Source organism: Triticum urartu, chromosome 6A, assembly GCF_056163025.1.
Source record: "Triticum urartu cultivar PI428250 chromosome 6A, HENAU_Tu73, whole genome shotgun sequence".
Taxonomy (NCBI): domain Eukaryota; kingdom Viridiplantae; phylum Streptophyta; class Magnoliopsida; order Poales; family Poaceae; genus Triticum; species Triticum urartu.
In genome coordinates, this window is record NC_141878.1 from 571289866 (window position 1) to 571316353 (window position 26488).

General features: G+C 48.1%; 2 protein-coding genes across 3 annotated transcripts; both read right to left on the reverse strand.

Annotated features, from left to right (window-relative positions):
- Nucleotides 1-1157: 1157 nt before the first annotated feature.
- Nucleotides 1158-6292, reverse strand: LOC147966437 (uncharacterized). Its single transcript, XM_087530831.1, has 6 exons — nucleotides 6105-6292; nucleotides 3667-3931; nucleotides 3500-3564; nucleotides 2325-2427; nucleotides 1961-2248; nucleotides 1158-1862 (listed from the first exon to the last, which is right to left on the reverse strand). The coding sequence occupies exons 1-6, from the start codon at nucleotides 6290-6292 to the stop codon at nucleotides 1158-1160; spliced, it is 1614 nt and encodes a 537-aa protein (XP_087386957.1).
- Nucleotides 6293-18608: 12316 nt separating this feature from the next.
- LOC125515178 (uncharacterized) lies at nucleotides 18609-22110 on the reverse strand. 2 transcript variants are annotated; one of them, XM_048680616.2, is made up of 2 exons: nucleotides 20493-22110; nucleotides 18609-20335 (listed from the first exon to the last, which is right to left on the reverse strand). In XM_048680616.2, exons 1-2 carry the CDS (start codon nucleotides 21911-21913, stop codon nucleotides 18817-18819), a joined length of 2940 nt encoding a protein of 979 aa, XP_048536573.2. In that variant the 5' UTR covers nucleotides 21914-22110; the 3' UTR covers nucleotides 18609-18816. The 2 variants fall into 2 exon arrangements, with proteins under 2 accessions (XP_048536573.2, XP_048536574.2); XM_048680617.2 differs by having other exon boundaries at nucleotides 18609-20332; nucleotides 20493-22109.
- Between the last annotated feature and the right edge of the window lie 4378 nt (nucleotides 22111-26488).

Here is a 26488-nt window from a genome sequence, read left to right on the forward strand (position 1 = left end):
AGCCTTCTTCCACATCCTGCATCGCCTGCATCTCAACTTCCTCCTGCATCACGATATGCCCGCCCACCCAGACATCACTTGCAGGCGGCGTCTCCTGCAGGGTAATCACCAGATAAAGCAAATTCAGAGATAACTACAGATATGGACTGCTAACTGGATGCAACCCCCTCCTCCCCCAGCACTTCGTCATACCTGCTCAACGACTGCTGAAACTCCAGATGATGAACTCGCCGCTACTCCTGCTCCTACGGGCTGGTTTACTGATCTTTCAGATGCATCAGACACCTGACAGTAGGTTACACACTTAGAATGATCTCCCTCATGTTAAGTTGAGAGTCGGTTAAGAAGAGACTAACCTCTGGGATTACACCAGCGCCCTTGTGAGTAGGATCAGATTTCGTAAGGCCAGACACCGAGAACGATTGTAGGTTAGGAGCCATGGAAAGAGCTGCCCTCTAATGGAAGGACTTGGTATACTAAAACAGAGGAATGGCTTACGCACTGCCCTCTGCCTCACTACTTATCTGTCTGTAGCTCCTCTCTTTCCCGCACTTGGGGTTTGAAATTCAAAATGGGTCAGTAGAGCGATGGGCGCCACACCACCGAGAGGCATACACCTGTAAAAAATGCACACTGAAACGTGTCCACAACAGGGGGCAAGCTTACCAAAATCTGATGAATTTCTTTTTTTCCATGACCACAGAGTGTGCTCACTCTTAATTGCTGACAACTTTTTTTGCAGCCCAGGCAGAAAAATACAACGACCACTTATATGGAATTTGATTATCTTCAATATTCACAATTTCATTTTCTCTCATTTCACGTTTCCCATTCATCCAATTTCCATTTATGCGTCAGCATACTGACAAATAAATCATATATATGCACACCGAGACAATACTCATAACCGCACAAATGCATCAGCAGGTTGTACAAGAATTCACAAAAATACTTAATTTATGCAAACCCCCTATACGATTAGATGCAGACCAGTTCAACAGTACTTGATTTTTTAGATTCCACATAACTGCTTTTTCACATGCATAGGAGCTGCATACACTCAGCAAGCATGAAACTTCATAAGTTCTACACACATAATTACTGAACCACACATTCAGTACTACAGATTTTTAGTCTAAGTAGTTCTTTCCAAGCGCTCACACGCCTATAACCCGCAGACCACCGACTTTATTGCAGTTGTTTTGCCAGTGACCTTCAACTCCACAATTTTTGCACCTTGCTGGTTTCCGAACAGGCTTTGGTGCATCACCCCGGTCCGGGCAAGTAGTCCTCTTGTGCCCTTGCTGCCGACATATGCTATAGAACCTGGTCCGCTTGCTGAGCCCCTCGTACGGTGCCTTCTCACGGCTAGTTGTCGGGCGCCCCATCTCTTTCCTTTTCTTTGGCGCCAACAAGCCACTGGGTCTATTCCCACTCTCATTTGCAGAAGTAGCATCATCATTCACATTTCTGAAGCCTGCACCTCCACTTGCCGCAACTACTGTCGTATGGGCAGCAAGCTCATCACCATTTGCCATTGCATTAGCACCATCTCCATGCTGACCAATCCTGTCCTCCAGTCCGAGCCCATCCCTTATTTCCGAGAATGGTTCCATTTGGACCAGGCAATCCTTGATGAGAGTCATGAATTTGTCATATGCTTCCACGCTTGCATCGCCCATTCGAACCAACTCCATGGCATGCATACACATATTGAAATGCCTGAAGCTGAAAGGATTGTTGTGAGCATTATCTCTTTGATATTGAGTAAGGTGAGCTGGCAGTATGTCCCGTGCGTCCCTGGTCCATCGCTTCACAATGTGCTTTTGCGGTATCTCTGTAACACGGATGAAATCCAGCACCTGCAATGGTCGGTTTTCATGTCTTAGTACACAGCAGATTGCACGCATTGTACGCATATCTATAATAAGAGTTGCTTAATTTTCAGCAGTTACCATACCTTCACAACATGGCTGCAAAGCAGTCCCATGTGTGCAAATTGCCCACACTCACAGTCATATTCATCACCTCCTTCAAGAACAGCTACCTTATATGACACCCTACACCACTTCTCCCTCCTAGCAGCATCGGTATGAATGGCAAGATACAATTTTCCTTTCTCCAGCTCCTCCACTTGGTATGCGCCGCACTCATAAAGAATATGTCCAAACTGCTCGAACATAGCTCGCGTGTATATCTTACCAGCATGCCTCTCTATAGCTAAGTTTGCTCTGTACAGCGGTCTACCCTGAAACATAGATGCATCAAAATCAGTGATCATGTTACTACCACACAGCAAGTTGCCATTACAAAATATGACTTACTATCCGTGTCCGCTTCTCCTCGTAGTTCTCCTCAGCTTCCCTGTCAAATTGTGGTCTCATGTATTTCTTCACAAACATATGCATGGGACAACCAGGCGGTACGTAGTTCTTCAACATGTGGTTTGCACTTTCACTGCGCTGGGTGCTGCTCATCTTAGCACAAAAAACTCCTTTAAAATAAGGCTTCGCCCACTTGTGTCTTATGTCATACAACTGCCTCATGTAGTCATGTGTCTCAAATTATATTTCTCCACCAAGATCTTCCAAGCTTCCTCGAATTCATCGATTGTAAGCATGTGATTTACTACCTTGTGAAATTCTGCCCTAAACTCGCTCTTCTTCGAGTACATCGATCCAAGTGATTCTTTTGCCTTCTTCAGCACATGCCACTTGCACCTGTGCCGTCTGCGGCATCACATTTTTAATGGCGACCTCCATAGCCCGGCATTGATCTGCAAAACATCACACATCGCTGTTAGACAACAATGATTTCGAAACAACTACGGACATTGTTAGCACAGATAGTTCCTTTACAACTAGGCATCACACCTGTTAGAATTGTCCTCGGTGCAGTCCCACCCATCATCCTAATGAATTCTGTGAAAACCCACTCAAATGTCTCCACCTTTTCATCACGGACAAGAACACCGGCCAGGATGATGCTCTGGAAATGATTATTCACACCCACAAACAGACCAAATGGCATGTTGTACAGGTTTGTTCTGTATGTTGTATCAAAGGTTACGACATCTCCAAAGAATGTGTACTGCAACCTGCTGCTCCCATTTGCCCACATAAGAGTTGCTATCCGACCATCCTCATCTGCTTGCACACGATAGGTGAAGTGAGGATCTCTTGAGCCCAGCTCTGCAAACACCTCCATGGTCTTCCTCACATCATCCTCCGACTGTTCTCTATTTATTTTACCACACAAATTCTTCAGAGCTCTTTTTGTGAAAGGCACCCTTTCCATTGAACCAAAGAAGCTTCCAATTATGCTGTGTACTTTGGCTAGGTTAACATTGTTTTGTCGCAACTGCTCGACCAAGTCTCTGCTATAAGCATCGATATGCTTGTGTGAAGGCCAGTGTATTGTCTGCCCATATGTAGGAGATAGCGAATGGTTGTGCTGCTCACGGTGCTCAGCTATGTACCAACCATTGTCCTTTGTGCGAAGTAGTCTTATTAATGCCGGACATTCACAACGGCATGATCTTGTGTTTTCCACACCCGGTTTACCCTGCATAAAACAGTAATGCAATCATAGACGTGTCAGGTTACACGAACCACAGAACAACAACACATGTATGAAAGTAATCCATATAATTATAGAAATGCATACCGCACACCCGCAAACAATTTCCTGCATGCACTTTGTTCTCTCCACATTCAGCCTACTCTTCCCATATCTTATTCCAAACCCCTTCTCCCACGAGTAGAGATTGTAGAAGTCATAGGCCTCCCCAAGTGTATCAAAGCTTGTGCCCAGTTCTGGCACAACCACAATGCTTCTAGGCTTGTCACCAAACCCCTGAATTGCTTTCTCAAGGGCATTGGTTCGCCCAGGGCAAGGAGCCCTGCCAGGAGCAGCAGCTCCAATTCTAACCCTGCATTTCAAGGATTATTCACATCAGCATCACACTAGTAGAAAAAGGGTCAAACGTGAAGCACATTAGTGCCGGTTTGAATTTGAGCCGGCACTAATGGTACCATTAGTGCCGGTTCGAACGACTATGCATTAATGCCGGTTCGTGTTGAACCTTTAGTACCGGTTCGTGCCATGAACCGGTACTAAAGGGGTGATGGCAGGCTGGCGTCAGGCTGGGGCCCCACGATCACCTTTAGTACCGGTTCGTGGCACAAACCGGTACTAAAGGGCTAACCTTTAGTACCGGTTTGTGCCACGAACCGGTACTAAAGGGGTCTGACCTATAGTACCGGTTTGTGACACAAACCGGCACTATAGGGTAATTTTCAAACTCTACCCCCCCCCCCGTGTGTCGCCATTTCAGTTCTGAAAAAATCAAAAGAAAATGATAAAAACTTCAAAAAATAAAATCCTTCGAGAGGTAGTTATATTACTACATCTACTAGTTAGGAAAATTTGAAAACTTAAATTTGGACATGTTTTGCAAAAAGTATAGGGAAAATGTAAAACAGCTATAACTTTTGCATACGATGTCGGAAAAAACGTATAATATATCAAAAAATTCAGCATGAAAATTCGCATCCGATGGAGACCGCCTACAGCCTATTTGCAATTTTTTAGAATCCTTAAATTCCAAAAGGAAAAAAAGATATGGTCAAATTTCAGTTTTTTAAATTTTTTTTGTTAAATCTGGTCAAACTACTTATTCAAGAAGTATTAATGTTACTACATAATTATTCAAGAATATTAGTGTTACTAAATAATTATTTCAATTTTTTGAATTTTGGTGAAATCTGGTCAAACTATGGTCAAACTGTGGTCAAACTATGGTCAAACTTATTCAAGAAATATTAGTGTTACTAAATAATTACTGTTTTTTAGAATAATAGTTTCAAACTCAAACAGTGAAATGTGTGACTTCATGCTCAAGCTAAACTCCTGAGGGTTAATAGGATTGGCATCTTACTATTGTCAGGAAAACAACAAGTGCAGACTTGGAAACGAAGGAGAATAGAACCCGAAAGTTAAGCGTGCTCGGGCTGGAGTAGTGAGAGGGATGGGTGACCGATCGGGAAGTTAGATGATTTGGAATGAGTGATCCACACTTGAGCAGTTAAGAGAGGCGATTAGAGACTAAATCACCAAATAATTCATAAAAATTAAAAATAAAAATAAAACAAAAAAATTCCAAAATTTTCAAAAAAAACCTTTAGTACCGGTTGGTAACACCAACCGGTACTAAAGGTCCCCCATACCAGGGCGCGAGCTCACGCCACGTGGTGGCACTTTAGCGTCGGTTCGTGCCGAACCGGTACTAAAGGGGGGGGCCTTTAGTGCCCACCAATTAGTGCCGGTTATGGAACCGGCACTAAAGGCCCTTACGAACCGGTTTTAAAGCTCCGTTTTCTACTAGTGTCATGATGGATGTTTAACTCAAAACTGCATTTTCTGGAATCTTGCCATATAAATTATGTTCTTCCGGTTCATCACACTCTTTTTATATACAATGCCTCATCAACGCCCCAAGACCGCTATCCTTTATATTGTCCCAGTACATCCCCTGCTACAGCTATGGTGTCAGGGGTAACATACACACCAATCCTAATTGTTATCCATACAATTCCTATATCAGTCTTTCATAATCCCCAAAATATGCAACTGAAAATTATCTACATGCCTGATCACTAATATTTTGACGCTGTCTAACCAACTAACTTTTAGTCCAGCCTACATTTTCTGTTTGCCCCCATGTTTATAAGTTATGGTATACCAGTTATTTCATACCAGATTAGGTGTGCATACCATGCATCATAATTTAGTTTTTGCAAAACAGAGCATCACTACTGCGCCGGTCATATTTTCTAATTTGTAGGTTGCAGATTGTGAATCGCCGGCTGGTATGAAAACACAGAGGCATCTTCCCATGGCAAGGGAGACTAATGGTTCGCTCTTTTCTTCGTCGATTCAGTAGTTGTACGATGCAAACAGTCAGCACTATAAATAAAGGAAAAAATTAATATAATCGTGAAATGCTTGTCTTCATAATATATTTGTAGTGGGAATAAATGCATCATACAGCAGAGAAGAACAGAACAGTCCCCAGTGCAAGAAATTGTACAGTCAGAGGTTACCTACGAGTCCAGCCTGGTGTTTTCGGATCAACTTGGCCAATGGATTGCTCAGACGCCTGCGGTTCATCATCCCGCTCAGCCGCAGCTGCCCCATCCACCGCACAGATCTGCCCGTCAACGCTTATAGTGGCCATGGGGGACAGCTCCTCCGTCACTGTCGCAACCGCTGGGTAGTGCACCGGCTCCATTGGCAACTAGTTGTCATTTACCTCCTCCATCACCGCGGACCTGCAGTCCAACAAATCCATTATGGATCAGGACCACTTACACAATGAACAATCATAATCACTATGGACAACTGATTGGGGGCGGGACAAGAGTACGGGGGGTGAGGGATTTTTGCCTTACCTCCTAATTGGTTGCATCAGGAACTCCATCGACGATACTCGCCGCCGTGCACTCCTTCTTCCGCAGATCTCTGCCGGCGTCAATGGCGGACACAAGAAAGACTGGCGAGAGGTGGGAGACAGCGGCGTTGTTTGCCTCCGTAGCCATTTACTGGCCAGGCCCGCGCCTACTGACGGAGATTCGCTTTCCTGAGCCACGGATCAGGTAACCAACTGACGTCCCGAGCCACGGCTCAGGGGAAAGGCAGTCACGGCACCATCCGCGGGCTCCGTCCCGATGCGGTGTACACGGCGACAGTACGCCGTATTCCATCCCCTCGCGATTTAATGCCGCTCGACGCGCTCGCTCAGTAATTCAGCGACGCACATCCCAATGCGCTATCGACTGGTCATGATAAAGTGCTCACCTGTGCTCGCGAGCAGAACAGCCGCTTCCTAGACGTGGCCCAACTCTTAGTCTATACATCCAGCAGAAATTTCCAAGTTTGTAGGGTAGTATAGGCCGAGCCCCAGGCATGCAAACCCAACTGGACGTGCCTTAGCCCATGTGCCATCCAAGTATCCCAACCGAGGTCCAGTCCAGTTAGAGCATCTCCAGCCGTTGGCCCCCCAGGAGACGCTAAAAATCGCCTCCTGGGGGCGCACCAGCGATAACCAGGCGCTGGGGGTGTGTAAGTCACGGCGCCCATGTTTTTTTGAAAATATAAATTACGGCACAAACACGGCACAAATTCAACCAAACTTCGGTGAGTTCGTTCATATTTAAAATATTTTACAAAAAGGAAAAAAAAAAGCTACTAGGTTGCTCCCCGCCGTCTCCCTCGCTTTTCCTCGCCGCCCGCCGCCCTTGCAGTTCTACATGCCGAGCAGGCGGTAGAACCGCGTGTAGTCGCCGCCGCCGTCGTCTTCGCCTCCGCCGCGGCCGCCGTCCCTGCTGCAACCCTCCCGCGGTTGGCGCGGCGGGTTGGACAGTCCGGGGGCGTCCTCGTCGTCGTCGCTGTCGAGGATCACGACACCGTGCTCGTCCTGCACTCACGTTTGCGGGTGGCTATCTCCTCCAGGGCCTGGCACTGCCGGACCATCTCGTCGCGGAGGTAGTCATCTCACACCCACTGCATGGCGTCCTCGTCGGAGATGCCGCGCCGGGCTATCTCCTCGTACTCCGCGGGGAGGCCGGGCTCCGGCTTGGGAGCGACGAGGATGAGGCGGCCAGAGGCGGGGGTGGAGTCATCGATGCGGACGCCGGAGCTGCGGGTGTGCCGGCTGACAGGCGTGTCCTGGGGCTCCGGCTTGACGGGGCAGAGGCAGGGAGAGCCGGTCGACCGACCTGACGAGGAGGAGGACGCCCTGGGGTCCATGCACCTCGGTGTCCACGAGCTCCCACGACGGCGAGAGAAGGACGGGGGTGCGGGGTACTCCAGCCTCGGCGTGTTGCCGCCCTCGATGTACTCGAGGACGACCTCCAGCGTGCGGCCGGGCACGCCCCACCATCGGCGCCACCCCTCGTAGTTGAGCCCGCCGGAGGGAACGACGCCGTTGGTGGCCTCGAGCTGCTCGGCGTGGCAGCAGCGGAAGAATGGCTCCCAGAGCGGGTTGTCGGGGACGTAGCGTGGCCCCTCCCTCGCCGCCCGCGGCAGGGAGGCGCGGATACGCGCGATCTCCGCATGCCGCGCCGCCCCAGTGGGCGGTGGTGGCACCGGAACCCCGCCGGCGCTGATTCTCCACGCCCCGGGTACTCGCATGTCCGGCGGGACCGGGTACTCGGCCTCGAAGAGGAGCCGAGTTTCGTCCTCGTGAAGGTGGCGGCGGCCGAAGCCGTTCGCCACCGCGTCGTCGTCTGGGAAGCGTTCAGCCATTCTTTGAGCCGGAGACGGCGAGAGGAGAGGGAGGAAGGGGGAGAAAGGTGGCGTCGGCGGTGGAGACTTTGTGCGTGCCACCGGCGCGCTGGGGGTCGGCTTTATGTAGGCCGAGGCGCCGCGTTACGCGTGGCATGCGAGGGGGCGCGCGTCGTCTCATTTTCACTGCGCCGCCCGTGAGGCAACAATGGCGGAGGCTGACCGGCGCGGCAGCACGCGGCAGCTTTGGTATTGATTCGTCGCGAGAAACGAAGTGACGAGGACAACGAAGCGAGACGAGTCGCTGGCAAGGAGGGCCCGCGGCTCTTTCGCGCAAAAAAGATTCGCCCGGCGCCCCCGAGCGCCCCCCCCCCCCCCCCCCCCAGCATGTTGGGGTCGGGATGGGTCCGCCGGCGCCAATTTCGGCCCGAGCCGGCGAAAATTGGACCCTTGAGGGCACGACTGGGCCGATTTTTTGACGCCGGCGACCGAAAAGTCGCCTGGGAGGCCTTGTTAGGGGCGCGGCTGAAGATGCTCTTAGCATGATGGCTCAAAGGAATTGCTAGCGCCTTCGACCAGATCGCCATCACGCACGATTTGCTTTGAGCCTCTGCCACTTTCCCTCGTCTCGCTAGATCGGATTAAAAAAATCTCACGCCACCGCCACCGCCACCGCCACCGCCAACTCTCCTCGATTGCTCGACTCCACCAGACGCGCTCCTAGACGGCTGGTACTCCGAATCTCAATCTGTAGTCTCGCTGGAGTAGCTCGTCAAGGCCTCCTATTCTGCTCCATCAGTTTATCACCACAAACGGCTGCTCCATCAGCTGATGGTATAAGTTTTTCGTATCATCTATTTTTGCCCATTAATTCCTTCTCATCATCTGAAATCAATAAATTGATGATGTTAAATTGTATTAATTTAATCAAGTCATTGTTATTTGTTAACAGGGAGGAAGAGGACCCGGACAATTAATTCTTTTTTGTTCAAGCAACGTCCAACCAGCCTAGATCCCGTATGAAAGAAAATGGGGGAAATGCAAAGGGCTATTACGCCGCGCACTTTGGGATAATGGTATAATGTGTTCTTATTGGTATGTGTGCTATTTGGCTTTTTTTTCAAGCTAGTGGTATTTTTGATATTTATAACCGCTTAGGTTTAGCCCTAGCCTTCAAGAAATCCTGGCTCCACCTCTGGGCACCATGATTGTTGTTGCTTTCATAGATGAGGTAAAAGCGGGGCCTAATTTTTCCCCCTCCTTCTCTTTTTCTTCCATAATTGCATACATATTAGAACAAGACATGATACACTAATTCAAACTCATGTCAAATAAGTTGGAAGCAAATAAAACACAAACAATACTAAATCATTACATACTTCATGAATCCATAAGCTCAAATTCAATAGACTTGTTCATCACGCGTAACACAAAGTTCATCACAAATGATATGAAACATAGAGGTAAACTAGTGGTCTTGTTGCCCATTTCACTTCCACCACTACTCTGTGAGATCTCTTTGAATACCTTTCTGAGTATCCGCCTCTCGAATAGTGAACTTGAAGAAAGCGTCAGATGCGGCCTTCTCTTCTAACTGGACGCGTCACCTTTGCCATGAATTCGTGGAAGGAGTAATCCAAATCTTGACCACACTTACTCTCAATGATCATGTTATGCAAGATCACGACGACAATCATGATGTGCCAAAGGATTTCTTGATCCCAAAACCTATTTGATCCTCGCACAATGGTAAATTGGGCTTTCAAAATCCCAAATGCATTCCCCACGTCCTTTCTAGCAGCTGCTTGAGCATTATGAGAGTGAAGTGCTTTCTTACCTTGGGAGCTTGAAATTGGCTTCACAAAATATTGCCCACTTCAGGTAAATCCCATCTGCTAGGTAGTAGCACATGTTGTATGTGCCGCCGTTTGCATGAAACTCCACCGCTGGTCCTTCCCCATTGGCTAACCATGCAAAGAATGGTGATCGGTGGAGCACATTGATGCCGTTGCAAGATTCAGGCATGCATCCCAAAACAGGCATGCCAAAAGATCTTTGCAAATTTCTCCAAACACTTTATGTAAGTGCTCTCTCCCACTGCCAAGTGGCCATCCATTAGCACATTGATGCCGCTGAGTCTCCTAAGCATTGGGTGCTATCAAATGCTCTGGCTCAAACACTTCAACAACTATCGTTGCAATTTTCTGCACACACTTGATGGAAGTGCTCTGTCCCATTGCCAAGAGATCATCAATCAAATCGGCAGGAATACAAGATGCCATCATGTGCAACGCTGAAGTCACCTTCTGATTGGTGTTGTGACTAAGATCTCTAGTACAAATCCTTCTTTGCATGAAGAATCAATCATGCTCCTTCACATAGTTGGCAATGCAGAGGAACAAATCTATGGACATCCTGAAATTGACGTCAAAAGTATCACTCTGGATACACCGGATTTGGACAAAAATAGTCTAGCATCAACTTGTGGTGGCCATCTTGCCTTCTCCTACGAATGACCTAACGGTCGACAACGGGACTGCCATGCTTTGGCCACTTGCTCTTCTCCATGTGCACGGTAATGATGATGGCAATGTCCTCCCTCCTCTCACTCACATTCCTCTTCAAGAGAGGAGTCATCCCATAGAGAGGATGATGGGTACGAACTCATCCACACAACACCTATCGCAAAAAATGGAGAAAGACGTTTCTTTTACCTTGGAGGCTTTTGTCGAACACCTAGTGGGCATGAAGATGAATACCGAGAGTCATAGCACGCCGGGGCCGAGGCGGTTGCTATCGAAGGTGCTCATAGGTGAACATGTTGCGGGAAAAGGACATTGACATGTCAATCTATGCGTCATTGGTGGTGAAAATAAAGTACTTGAAGTCTCTTAGTATGACTCATAATTCCCATATTAACCATTGTCAAAAATTTAGTTAGTGATCATTTAGCTAGTTTTGCTAGAACTGAGAAGATAATTGTTGTCTGGTTGGGATCAGAACCCCAGAGGTCATCGATTTATGTAAGCAGGATTGTAGGGTTGTTACTTGAGTAATATAAGCTTACCTGCAAAAAAAAGGTGAAAGTGCGTCTTCATTTGTACCGTGTTAAAAAAAATATAAGTAGTGGGATCAACTACTCCCTCCGCCCCAAAATACTAGTGTAGTGTCAAAAACGTTCTTATATTATGGGACTAAGGGAGTATTTCAGTATAATATACATATATGATTACTTGACGACAAAAACAACGTTTTTTTCCATGCCAATTTTTTTGTTTTTTGCGGGCATTCTTCTTTACTATTTATAGAAAACCTAACAGTTCGGGCCGCATCCGCATGTTATCACCCGCATCGTATCGATCCGGTGAAGCTAGACCGAGTCGGCCTTTTTCACTATTCTGACCCTTTGAACGAACTTTGTCACAAAATAAACTCGACGTGAAAGTATTTCACGATCTGATCCTTTTAGCAACGCCATAGCCCGTGGCGTTTCTGCCCAACATAAAAACGCCGAGCTAGCCGATGTTTCTGACCAAAGAAGAAACGCCGAGATAACTAGCGTTTCTCACCAGGTAACAAACGCCGAAGTTTGTGACATTTTTGACCAGGTAAGGAACGCCATATGGCTTGGCGTTCAGGCCCTGATTACGGAGCAGTTTTTTACCTTGGCGTTTCTAAGAAGGCCGGAAACGTTGCTGACCTTGGCGTTTCTAGCCTGGCATCTCTGGCGGCTGAGGAGAAAGACCCTGATGGGGCAGCGAGTAGGTTGGGTGTCAGCGAAGAAACACCAAGCCTTATGGCGTTTCTTACCTGGTCCGCAACGCGAGCTACCTCGACATTTATTTTTTGGATAGGAACGCTAGCTAGCTCGGCGTTTCCATTTTGGGTAGAAACGCCGCGGGCTATGACGTTGCTAAAAAAGTCAGATCGTAAAATACTTTCATGTCGAGTTCACTTTGTGACAAAGTTTGTTTAAGGGTTTTTTTTAGAACCGACATACAGGCATTTATTCATCATTAAGGCGGGTTACATCTGATTGCAAAGCATCAATCAGAAAATCAGGGGCTACATCAAGAGATAGGTAATCTGACTCTAGAGCTAGAGCCTTCTTAGCACAAAGATGAGCTGCTACATTTGCTTCTCTACCCGTCCATCTCAAGTCGAATCCCTGAAAGTTTTGGAGATAGGTCCGCATCTCCTTTCCCAGATTCCCTACAATTGATCGGTCATCTTGTTGCTTCCATGCCATCAACACAGCCTGGCAGTCGGTCTCGATAACCACATGAGACCATCCCTTCTCCAGCGCAAACAACAGTGTGTCTCGGCAGGCTGTCATCTCCAATACATACGGCTCGTACATCACCTGATATTTGTGGCACTGTCCCATCTGGAACTGTCCCCGGTGGTCTCTAACCACTGCTCCTGTGCCCGTACAGCCATTAACAGCATCAGTCGCTCCATCAGTGTTTAGCTTTATCCATCCCTCCTCCGGCGGCTTCTATGTGTGTTTCGCCATCATTCTAGATCTCCTCTGCTCAGGGATGTTAATTGCCATTATGAGCTCCTTAATCAACTCCATAGACCGCATTGGCTGAAATTTAATTTCCTCGTGCGTGTATTTGTTGCGGCTAGACCAAATAGCCCACATCACGGACACCACGATTACAGCTTGATCCCGTTGTATGAAACATGGATCAATAATGTCACGCGCCCAGGTCGCAGGGTGCAGCCTTGGAAGTTTTATACCAAAAAATTCCTCCGCTGCCGCCCAAAACCGACTTGCATGATCACACTTAGTCAAAGCATGGAATAACGACTCCTCATCACATCCACACATCAGACAGTATGCATCCTCACGTATGTGACGCCGCTGCAACTCACCATGAGCTGGTAAGAAGTTTTTCAGTACTCGCCACCAAAACACACGGATTTTTGGTTGAACTCTCAGTTTCCACAACTCCTTCCAAGTTTTTCACCATGGTCAGGACTCCCAGGGACAGGTTGATTTGAGATTTTCTGTTCCATCAAAGCCCTGTAGGCCGACCGGACTGAGTACACACCAGACTGCTCCCATTCCCATGCCCAATAGTCATCAATTTGCACTCGTGGCCTAGGCATTTTGATTATAGCTTCAGCGTCATGGGCGATGAACAATTTCCTAATAAGCTCCTCATCCCAACCGACTGAGCCATCCTCAATTAGATCAGCAACTAACTGCACAGGTTCATCACTGACCTTACATATAGGCTTCATCGAAGTAGTGCCTGATATCCATCTATCATGCCATATTTCAGTCGTGCACCCGTCTCCAATTCTCCGAATTAAGCCCTCCTGCAGCACCTTTCTACCTTGAATAATAGCACGCCAAGTAGCAGATGCACCTTTAGGACAGCTTGCTTGCAGAAAGTTGCCATCGGGATAGTACCTTCCTCTCAGGACCCTCGCCCACAAGCTCTCAGGCTTGTCAAGCAATCTCCATGCCTGCTTACCCAACATGGCGTCATTAAAGACTTGTAGATCTCGAAAACCCATGCCTCCCCTAAACTTGGAGATCGACAAGCCTTCCCAAGATTGCCAATGAAAACCTCTCTTATCCAGTGATCCCGCCCACCAATACTTGGACATTATTGTCATCAATTTCTTGCACAGACCTTTAGTGAGCTTGAAACAGCTCATAAAATAGGCCGGTAAAGCCTGAATCGCGGATTTAAGAAGTACCTCCTTTGCTGCTATGGATAGTAATCTTTCGCACCACCCTTGTACATGCGACCTCGCCCGCTCCACAATATGTTCAAACAACTGTTCTGTAATTCTACCCACCGCGGTCGGGAGGCCCAAGTATTTTTCTGAAAGAGCTTCCCGATAAATTTGCATTATATTCCGGACTCCTCTTCTTACTGATGCCCCTGTGTTTGGGCTAAAGAAAACTGAACTCTTTTGCTTGTTTGCGCACTGACCTGAGCCCACACTATATGCCCGCAATATCTCATTTAATCTCATGGCACTCCTAGTATCTGCTTTCATGAACACTAAACAATCATCAGCAAACAATAGACGAGAAATCCACGGGGCTGTGAAGCCCACCCTGATTCCTCTATCAACCCATCCACCATCATAATTTTTCAACATGCAAGATAGACCTTCTCCACAAAGAAGAAATAAATACGGGGATATTGGGTCCCCCTGCCGAATACCACAACTGGGACTAAAAGAAGGTAACAGCTCTCCATTAACTTTAACCTGAAAGCTTACCGATGTCACACATCTCATGACCAAAGATACCCACTCCTCTGCAAAGCCCAACTGCAACATGATCCCTTGAAGATATGTCCAGTCGACTCTATCGTACGCTTTCATCATGTCTAATTTCACTGCACACCATCCTTGCTTTCCTTTTTTCCTTCGCATAGAGTGAATGCATTCATACGCTGTGAACACGTTATCTGTAATCAATCTCCTCGGCACAAATGCACTCTGCTCCTCAGCTATAATTTCATCCTACACTTCACGCAAACGGTTAGCCAACACCTTTGAACAAATCTTATAAATCACATTACAAAGTGAAATGGGCCTATATTGGGTAATGTTCCTGGGATTTTTAATTTTCGGAATCAACACAATTACCGTCTTGTTGATGACATCAGGAAGATGGCCACCATTTAGAAAGTTGAGCACAGCATCTGTAACATCATCCTTGATTAGAGGCCAGTGCCGCTGATAAAAACCTGCATTAAAACCGTCCACTCCAGGAGCTTTTGACGGCTTCATCACAAACAAGGCCGCCTCAATCTCGGCTTCCTGGAAGGGTCTTGCCAGCTGTTCATTCATGGGGCCTGTAATTTTTACTGGTACGTGATGCAAGACCGCATCCACATCAACATGTTCTTGCGCCGTGTACAATCTGGTGTAGAACCCTTGCACTTCGGCTACCACATCCTCTTTACTCTCACATAGGATACCATCAGCATTCTCCAAAGCTGATATTCTATTCTGAGTCCTCCGAGCAGACGCACGCACCTGAAAATATCCGGTATTCCTGTCCCCCGCACGTAACCAGTCCGCTCTCGACCTTTGTCTCGCCATTACCTCTTCACGGTGTAACAATTCATTGAGCTGCCTAGCCAAATCTCGTTCCCTGGGAGATGACCCTCTGTACAACGAGTTAGCCTTCTCCTTCTCAAATTCTTTACGGACCTTTTTAATCTTGCGCTGAACATCTCCAAACTTTTTGTTTTTCCAATCAGTAAGTTGGTGCTGCATGTGATTCAACGCATCATTCAGAGCCATGAAGCCATCTGCACCCGCTCCTTTCTTCCAGCCATCCAACACCACCGCCTCATACGACTCCTCCCGCTGCCATGCCTCTTCATACGTAAAACGTCTAGGCCCTCTTCCTTCCACCTGATCCACACGCCGCGATCTTAGAGAGATAAAACAATGGTCTGATCGCGGCGAAGGAATGTGTTTACCTACATTCGCCAGGTACATCTGGGTGTAAGCTGGATTAGCTAGGAATCTATCCAACCTCACCTTTACATTGGAAGCTCCATCCTGCCTATTATCCCATGTGAACAGGACTCCATGATAACCCAAGTCTTGGAACTCACACTGATCCACCACTTCACGGAAGCCCTCCATCTGCCACTCTGCCCGTTCGTTTGCACCAAAATACTCGGAACCATGCAACACCTCATTAAAATCACCTCCGCATAACCATGGCAAATCACACTGGGCTCTCAACATTCTCAAAATATCCCAACTTTGCGATGTCTCGCTTCTCTTTGCTTTGGCATAAAAGCCTGTAAATCTCCACATCTTCATATCACTCCCCACGTTTTGCACTTTCACATCAATGTGTTGGTCGGACACATTATTCAAAGTAACATCAACTTCCTTGGACCAGAACAAGGCTAGTCCTCCACTTAAGCCATTGCTGCTTACGGGCACACATCCACTAAATCCCAACCGGGACTTTAGGGCTAACAATCTCTCTCCCTCAATCTTCGTCTCACACACAAAGACCAAGGCGGGCGCTTCCAGCCTCACAATATTGTGAAGTTCTCGAACTGTCTCCGGGTTCCCAAGCCCGCGACAGTTCCAAATTAGGCAATTCATTGCTTCGGGCGGGACTGCTCCGCAGTCTCCGCCAGATTCAGCTCCTCTAAAGCCTTCTTCTTCTTCGAATCTCTACTCTCAGATGAGTTCTCTGACTGCTCCTCTTCCATAATCCTTTTTTTATTCAGAGTTTCCTGGTCCAGTAACATCAGCTGATTACTAGCACTTTTCCCAGTCCCATCACCATCCATATTAACCCTTCTGTATACTTGATGATTCAGTGTACCTCGCCCCCGATTGTATCTATTGCCTCTCCCATTCAAAGCTCCACGAGCATTAAACTGATAGACAGCATTCTTCACCACCCCTTGGCTCGGTTTTGCTGGAGATGTAACCTCAGTACCAGCCTCAACTTCTTGCTCAACACCTGCAGCAGTACTTCTTCCATGCATAGTCCGCCTCCTTGCTCCACTGGGGTGCACTCCCCCAGCTCTTCCTACTCCCTGGCCATCTCAACATCTCATTAAACGGCAGCCTCCCGTGGCAATCTCTCTCTGCCGGATCCGGCAGAACAGATCCGCATGACCCAACCTCCCACATGAAAAGCAAAAATACGGCAGGTTCTCATACTGTATATCATAAAAAAAATTCTCCCTCGACCGTGCTTTCTCCAGTTGCACCCACCTCATGAGTGGCTCTTTCACATCTATCCATATCTTCGCCCTTAGCGATTCTCCATGAGCAAAACAACGTTTTTTTCCATGCCAATTTTTTTTGTTTTTTGCAGGCATTCTTCTTTACTATTTATAGAAAACCTAACAGTTCGGGCCGCATCCGCATGTTATCACCCGCATCGTATCGATCCGGTGAAGCTAGACCGAGTCGGCCTTTTTCACTATTCTGACCCTTTGAACGAACTTTGTCACAAAATAAACTCGACATGAAAGTATTTCACGATCTGATCCTTTTAGCAACGCCATAGCCCGTGGTGTTTCTGCCCAACATAAAAACGCCGAGCTAGCCGGTGTTTCTGACCAAAGAAGAAACGCCGAGGTAATTAGCGTTTCTCACCAGGTAACAAACGCCGAAGTTTGTGACGTTTTTGACCAGGTAAGAAACGTCATATGGCTTGGCGGTCAAGCCCTGGTTACGGAGCAGTTTTTTACCTTGACGTTTCTAAGAAGGCCGCAAACATCGCCAACCTTGGCGTTTCTAGCCTGGCATCTATGGCGGCTGAGGAGAAAGAGGAGAAAGACCCCGATGGGGCAGCGAGTGGGCTGGGTGCCAGCGAAGAAACGCAAGTTCTATGGCATTTCTTACCTGATCCGCAATGCGAACCACTTTGGCGTTTTTTCTTTGGACAAAAACGCTAGCTAGCTCGGCGTTTCCATTTTGGCCAGAAACACCGTGAGCTATGATGTTGTTAAAAATGTCAGATCGTGAAACACTTTTATGTCGAGTTTACTTTGTGACAAAGTTTGTTGAAAGGGTCGATGAAAGGGTCAGAATAGTGATTTCGGCCGACCGAGTCTGCTCGCTTGACCCATCCGACCGCTCGTCCACACGAGACACACAGCCGCGCAGGAGCCAGGGCCTTGGCGCTGTTCCTTTTCCCCGGCGATCGCCGGCGACGGCCCGTCCCGACCTGACCCGGGCAGCGCGGCTGTGTCTCCTTGGCGTGGAAGATCGCAGGGACAGAGCGGCCGAGCGGGGCTGGTTCAGAGCTGGATTCGCGCGCTTTTCTGAACTCAGCGCCTGCACTCGTGCACCATCCACTCGTCGGCCCCAGCAACTGCTCCTGATCGAGGCGACCCATGCTCGAGGAATCCCTCTCCATCCAGAATGGCGCCAGCCTCTGATGCTAGCGTACGCATTGATCCATGGCGACCACGCAACGCACGACGGCGGCCAGCTCAGTCCGGTTGCCCGCATCTGCATGAGGAGACCGGGCGGCCTGCAGCTGTTCGGCGAATTGCCCCACAGGGGAGACTGCGCCGCTGTGGTCGGGTCACGGATTCAAGGTATGTTTCCTCTCGACAAGACCAGTGGATCCTATTAGAATTACACAATCATTACTTCAGACCGCACGCAGTGACATACTGGCATGTTTGAGTAGCAACAAATGCTTCAGCTTCCTGAATACAATGGAACTGCAATTCATGCACTTCTCATTCAAGTTTTTGTGAGATCGAGATTGCATATAGGATCAGGAAATTTCACTTATAATGATTAATGCGTAATCATTGGGTACGTTAAGGTACACACACTTTCCCCGTGAATCGACAAACAATGTTCAGCTTGCTCCAACCTCCAATCGGGATACAGGTTTATCAGATTACATCAACTAGACCAGGAATCTAAAAACAGAGAGAACTAGCTGGAGCAGAGAGATTGAACAGAGTTAATTAAGATGACTAGAAATCTAGAGACGGAGAAATAGATAGATGGCATCTCAGACGCCCTCACATAGTAGAGCTACACTTCAGAGCTGCTTTGGGGGCTCTTAGGGCGACAAACAGTACATGACAGCGTCATATGGATTGCAAAGTAGACCAGCACAACAAAGATGAGTGCGACGACATAAACCGACGTCTTCCACTGCCTGTTGGAGCCGGCTGCATAGGACAGCAGGAGAGTGAACAAATCCAGTAGGATCGTCCAGTTCATCACCCTCAGCGACCATTTTTCCCATTCTTCTTTCTTCTTGTTTGGCAGCCAGTGCGTTAGCAACATCATGATGACAACAATGGAAGCCATGAAGGAAAAGGAGTTGCTGTAGAAGAAAATGAGGTACCGGGGTCTCCTGTTATCATGCATCACCGGGACGCCCGCCTCGTACCCATTCTCACTGCTCTGCCACGCTCCGCCGGGCGGTTTCAGGCCAGCCTGGTAGGCTACGCTTGCCACCAGGATGCCTAGCAGCATCAGGTACTTGCGCCTCTCGTGCTTCTTCCTTTCTTCTTTATTTTCTTCTACCTCCTTCTTCCTTAGTTCTTTATCCCCATTCTTTTCTTCTGCCTCATCTCTTTCCTCTTTATCCCCATTCCTCACTTCTACCTCCTTCATTTGTTGGTTCTGTTTAGTGTGTTGCGCTGCTGAACCGCTGTCATTTTTCTTCAGCAAAAATACCAGCAGGAGTCCGGCTGCAACGAGAAGGGCCGCACCGACCAACAGAAAGATGTAGATGGATGTCTTGAGGTGTTGGGTGCTTCCAGCGGCGTAGGCCACCATCAAACACAACAAGCCCACGACCGTACAAACAAATAGCGCATTGCTTCGTATGGCTGGCCTGTACAGATTGTGGTTCACAAGGAGGATGGTGAGGGAGATGGACAACATGAAGCTCACCGAGTTGCAGTAGAAGAAGACCTTGTAACGGAGTGGGTAGTTGAACAAGAGGACTGGGTCGCCAGCGTGGTGTCCGAGCTTGTCATCCTGGAGCAGGAAGCCGCCAGGAGGGGTGAGGCCGGCTTGGTAGGTAATGGTCGCGGCCAAGATCGCAAAGAGGAGCAACCGTTTGCGCCTCCTCTCCAACAACTGATTTGCCTGGTGGTCGTCCTTTTTGTCCTCGTGGTCCAGCGTGAAGAAGACAATATGGATCACCACATAGACCAGGACGGCGCCTGCCAAAGCTATGGCATAAATGGAGGTGTTCACGTCCCGGCAGCTCCCGGCGGCATAGGCGCCGATGAGGCCAAACAGATCGAGTATCATGGCTGCCTCCAGCACGTGGTGCCTGACCAGAATATCCGTCTGGACTAGGACAATGGCTACCAAGGAGGTCACAAAGGCAACCGAGTTGCAGTAGAAGAAGGCCTTGTATCGCCTGGCATTGGTCGTGAGAAGGATTGGGTCACCGGCCATGTGCCCGTTGCCATTGTCCTGCCAAAGGCCACCCGGCGGGTCCAACCCCGCTGTGTAGGTGATGGCGGCGGCAAGAGTAGCGAGCAGTAGAACAAGAGAGCGAGCCTTGTCCAGAGCCTTCCTACCACTGCTGAGAAGAAGAAACAGAGTTTAGTTTACTTTGCCGAGAAAACAGTGAAACTGTAAACAGAGAAAACAGACTTCAATTGCGGCGTAGCAGAGAAAGAAACAGAGAGTTCAGCTACAAACACAGGAAAGGAAGAAGAGGATACGTATGTGATCCTTACCTGACATTATCAACAGTCTGCTGAACTTTTCCAGTTTGTTGCACTGGACTGGAACGAGAAGAAGTGTAGATACCATAGAGTAGGATGATGTGTGCCATTGCCAGAACGGCGCCAACTAGGCTGAACACGTAGGCGGTGGTATCTATCTCCCTGCAGCTGCCGGCGATGTATGCCGCAACGAGACCGACCAGGGCAACGACGATGCACCCGTAGAGCATGCGAGACCGAGCCGTCTTCTTCTTGCGGAGCTTCTTGACGTCGATGATGAGCAGCATGGTGATGAGCAGGGACGCCACGAACGCCGTGGTGTTGCAGAGCAGGAACACCGTCAGGCGCGGGCCATGGTTGTCCTTGAGAACCGCATCGCCCGGGTGGTGGCTGCCCTTGGTGCTGTCCCAGAAGCCGCCCGGCGTGCTCAGCCCGGCGACATACGTGATGCTCACCGCAAACGTAGCCAGGAGCATCAGGACCCTGCGGAGCCGTTCTTCGGCTTTCAGCTTTTTGTGGGCCTTGTGGTGGCGGGGCCGCTCCTTGTCTTCTCCGACCGTGGGGTCAGAGCCGAGGATGGGGGCTGGAATCGTGCCGGCGTCGTGGTCGGGATCAGGAGTGCACATCACGCCGCCAGAGCTGGTGTTGCCGTTGGAGATTGGCATCCCGCCGTCGGAGCCGGCGATGGAGGTGGAAATCGTGCCGGTGCCAAAGTCAGGATTGGGAATGGGCGTTGCGCTGCCAGAGCCGGAGCCGGTGTTGCCATTGGTGACGGGCATCCCGCGGCCGGAGCCGGCGCCGGGGTCGGAGTTCTTGTCCCAGCAGTCCATCGACTTGAGAACGAGGATGTAGAGGAAGACGATGGCCACCAGCACCACTGAGTAGACGGTTGAAATCTTGTCCCGGCAGGTGCCGGCGCCGTAGGCGCCCATGAGGCTGAGCAGGTCCAGCACCATGACCAGCCGCAGGGGCACGACGACCCAGCGGCTGTCCTTCCCCTTCCTGTCGTGGCGGATGGCGAGGACGAGGATGAGGACGATGACCACGAGCGACGCGGCGAAGGCTGTGGCGTTGCAGTAGAAGAAGGCGAGGTAGCGGTGGTAGTTGGTTTGGCGGATGATGGGGTCGCCGGCGAGTTGGCCGTCGTGGGTGACCTGCCAGACGCCCCCCGGCGTGTTGAAGCCGGCGCCGTACGTGACGGTGACCACCAGGGTGGCCAGCAGCAGGAGGTACTTCCGCAGGCTGTACTCCCATGGCTGCACGGGCTGATCCATTGGCACTGACTGACGGCTGCACCTGCTCTCCACGGCTGTGATTCCCTTCCTCTTGTGTGAATTATAGAAGAGGGAGATGGTTTCGTCGTGATTATAGAACGATTGACTCGGCGGGACGAAGGTGCCCAGTCTCTGCGCCCTGCATAGCAATTCCCACATGCGGGCGGACGGGCGTCAGGCTCCTCCGAGAAAGTGAAGCAGAACAACCAAGTCTTCTCCGGTCAAATAAAGCCTAGCTTTTTAGGATGAAGTCGATTGGAAACATCGTGATGAGCACGCGTTTGCGTTTTTGGATATCTTCGTGTAGATTATCGTTGGACATGCGTTTTTTCGGCCTGGTCAGATTCCCTTTGTTTTTAGTACTACAGCTTGGTGTCAGTGTTTTTCTTTTTGTTTGTTTGGGGAGGGGGGAGGGTGGTCACTTGGCATGTACTGTATGTAAATAAATACTCCTTCCATAAAGAAATATAAAAGCGTTTAGGTCACTACTTTAGTGATCTAAACGCTTTTATATTTGTTTACAGAGGAGTACTATAAAATGTTCTAACTTTTTTTAATTTGAATATATATAGACACATTTTAGTGCGGTATATTGTCCATATTGAAATATGTAAAACATTTTATATTTATTTACAGAAGGGGTATTGGTAGAGGTTTTTTTGTTACTTGGATCACATAATTTTCACTGGACTTTCACAGTCCAGTTAGCAGCGTCTTTTTCTAAATTCCTTTAGCCGGATTTCTAAGAGCATTTATAGCCGGAGCCCTTATAACCCCACTCACCCCTTGCACGGCCCGGGCACTTTTTTTCCACCCAAGCGGACTGGGAAAACTTAGCCGCCGGGCTAACCGGCACCCCCATACTCGATCTATATGCGGGTCATATATGAGGACTCCCGGGACGCGGCCTTCTCATTGGACTGACGGCAAGGGTCTGTGCCAAATCTCTTGAAGACACGCCCTATCTTCCCTCTTCATCTCCTATTTTCTGCCTCGTCCGCACCGCCACCATAGCTCTACCATCATTGTTATTCCATTGTGGTCCCCAACCCACATGGCCATCTTCGGAGGCCCCAACCCACAACGCCACCTACGGTGCTGCCACCGAACGCCGCCCTGCTTCGTGCAACTTTTCTGGACACACACATCATACTTACATGTTTGATGAAGTGTACGAGTAGTTTTTTATTCTTTTGGTCATTTGTAGGCCACGGATGGGTTTGTCGTTGATTATGAAATCATGGACCTTGATGAATTCATATAAAGAGAGTTCATCAATTCGTCAGATTCAGACAACGAAGATGTTGAAATGATGACGATGAGCATCCAGGAAGAATTCGAGAAGCAAGAGGAGAATGTGCTGAACTTCATGGGCTTAATATGGGCACGAGAGTTGTTCCATGGGATAGGATCGCTACTTCTATACACGGACTACTTTACATCGGACCTAACATACCATGAAGGTTTCTTTTCACGCTGCTTTCAGATGGGCAAAGACTTGTTCTTGTGCTTAGTTAATGTCGTCGAGGAGGCTAATGACTAATTCAAGCTTAGGACGGATTGTTGTGGGCAACTTTCCTTCTCTTCTCTGCAAAAATGCATGTCTGCTCTGAGGGTGCTTGCTTATAGTAAGGCCGCATGTGCCATTGATACTAAAATCCGTATGGGAGACCACCTGTCTGGACACTACTGTGTAATTTGCACACGCCGTGGTGAAGGTGTTTGGACCAAAGTACCTATGAGAACCAACTGCCGAGGACACCAAAAATTTATGGGCAGCCGGGGTATCAAGTGGTTTCCCATGTATGCTCCATTCAGTTGATTGCATGTACTGCCAGAAATTACCTCAAAGGTTTGCGTGGGCGGTATCAAGGTCACACCAAAGAGGCCACATCATACTTAGAAGTGACATCTAAGGACTTGTGGATTTTGCATGTTTTCTTTGACATGTCTGGTTCTAACAATGACATCAATGTGCTCCACCGATCTCCTTTGTTCAAGAGACTTTGTGACGGGGAGGCTCCGGCATGCAACTACATCATCAACAGGCACAACCACAACATGGGGGTAGTACCTTGCAAATGGTATCTATCCTCAATGGGTGGTGTTTGTGAAGACTATATCTAATCCTCATGGTAGGAACACAATGTCTCTTTGCACAATGTCAAGAATGTGCTAGGAAGGATGTGGAGAGGGTGTTCGGAGTGCTCCAAGTTCGTTGTGGTACTGTTTGTGGAGCTGCATTGATGTGAGAACTAGAGACACTTTGGCAGCTCATGACATGTCGTGTAATCTTGCACAAAATAATTGTGGAGGATGAAGGCGAAGGGTGACTAGACAATACACCGGGTGTGGCCCATTAGCTGAGAAGCCCGGTATTGCACTGACCTCCGAGCCTAGGGGGCTTGGCGGCAACTCGACTCTAGGACCATTGAAAGGATCGAGAAGAGGTGTCTAGAGGGGGGTGATTAGACACTAGGTGCTAAAAATTGCAGTTTTTGAATTCTTTAGGCTGAAGTGGATTTTTGGCACAAGTTTAACAAACACAATACATATCAAGCAAGCATGCAAAGAGTGTATGAGCAGTGGAAAGTAAAGCATGCAACTTGCAAGAATGTAAAGAGAAGGGTTTGGAAGATTCAAACGTAATTGGAGACACGGATGTTTTTGTCGTGGTTCCGATAGGTGGTGCTATCGTACATCCACGTTGATGAAGACTTCAACCCACGAAGGGTAACGGTTGCGCGAGTCCACGGAGGGCTCCACCCACGAAGGGTCCACGAAGAAGCAACCTTGTCTATCCCACCATGGCCATCGCCCACGAAGGACTTGCCTCACTAGCGATAGATCTTCACGAAGTAGGCGATCTCCTTGCCCTTACAAACTCCTTGGTTCAACTCCACAATCTTGTCGGGGACTCCCAAGTGACACCTAGCCAATCTAGGAGACACCACTCTCCAAGAAGTAACACATGGTGTGTTGATGATGAAGTCCTTGCTCTTGTGCTTCAAATGATAGTCTTCCCAACACTCAACTCTCTCTCACAGGATTTGGATTTGGTAGAAAGAAGATTTGAGTGGAAAGCAACTTGGGAAGGCTAGAGATCAAGATTCATATGGTAGGAATGGAATATCTTGGTCTCAACACAAGTGTAGGTGGTTCTCTCTCAGCAAAAGTAAGTTGGAAGTGTAGGTTTGTTCTGATGGCTCTCTCCCGAATGAAGAGGAGGTGGAGGGGTATATATAGCCTCCACACAAAATCTAACCATTACACATAACTTCCCAAACTCGGTGGGACCGAATGGTTAAACTCGGTCTGACCGATTTAGCAAAGCTAGTGACCGTTAGGGTTTTCGGTGGGACCGACATGCAACTCGGTAGGACCGATATGATTAGGGTTAGGGCATAACGTAATCTTGGTGAGACCGATTACACAAACTCGGTGAGACCGATTTTGGTAATAAGCTAACCAGAGAGTTGGTCAGGTAAACTCGGTGGGACCGATCGCTCATTTCGGTGAGACCGAAATGTTACAAAAGGGAACCCGAGAGTTTACATTGCAGTTTCGGTGGGACCGATCGCTCATTTCGGTGAGACCGAAAGTATTGCAATAGGCAACAGAGAGTTTGCAATCCCATCTCGATGAGACCGATATCCCTATCAGTGAGACCGATTTGCCTAGAGTTTGTGGCAGTGGCTATGACATTTGAAACTCGGTGGCGCCGGATAGAAAGAATCGGTGGGGCCGAGTTTGACTTTTGGTTTAGGTCATATGTGGATGTGAGAAAGTAGTTGAGGGTTTGGAGCATATCACTAAGCATTTTGAGCAAGAACCTCATTAAGCAACACCTCATCCCTCCTTGATAGTATTAGCTTTTCCTATAGACTCAATGTGATCTTGGATCACTAAAATGGAAAATGTAGAGTCTTAAGCTTTGAGCTTGAGCCAATCCTTTGTCCTTAGCATCTTGAAGGGGTTTCACATCCTCTAGTCCATGCCACTTCACTGTTGAACTTATCTGAAACATACTCCCTCCGTTTTTATTTACTCTGCATATTAGAGTTGACTGAAGTCAAACTTAGTAAAGTTTGACCAAGTTTATAGAAAACAATATAGACATTTATCATAATAAATCTATACGATGTGAAAGTACATTTAATAATAAATCTAATGTTGTTGATTTGTTATTGTATATCTTAATATTTTTGTATATAAACTTGGTCAAAGTTTGTAAAGCTTGACTTTCACCAAAGCTAATATGCGAACTAAATAAAAACGGAGGGAGTACTAGATAAAAATGTTAGTCCAACAAGAGATATGTCGACATTAATTACCAAAACCACCTAGGGAGCATTTGTGCTTTCAATCTCCCCCTTTTTGGTAATTGATGACAACATACATCAAAGCTTTAGATCAAGATATTAAGAGTAGTAAGTAAAGCTTTGGAAAGACATGTAACTTGCATAGGCTCCCCCTACATGTATGCAATCATGTGATTATGGAATATAGGAGCATGTGAATGCATACACATGACAGAGTAAGCAATGTGTTACTTGTATCTTGGCTATATGCATCAGAGCAAATGATGAAAATATGAGAAATGTACCTTCATGCTCATGAGTCCTTCTTGCAAACAGTATGTACATCAGCAAGAAATTCTCATTCGCATGACTGTGATGCATATACTTACCTTGTGGTCTTGAGTTGGCTTAGAATGGGATGAACCTGCGTAAA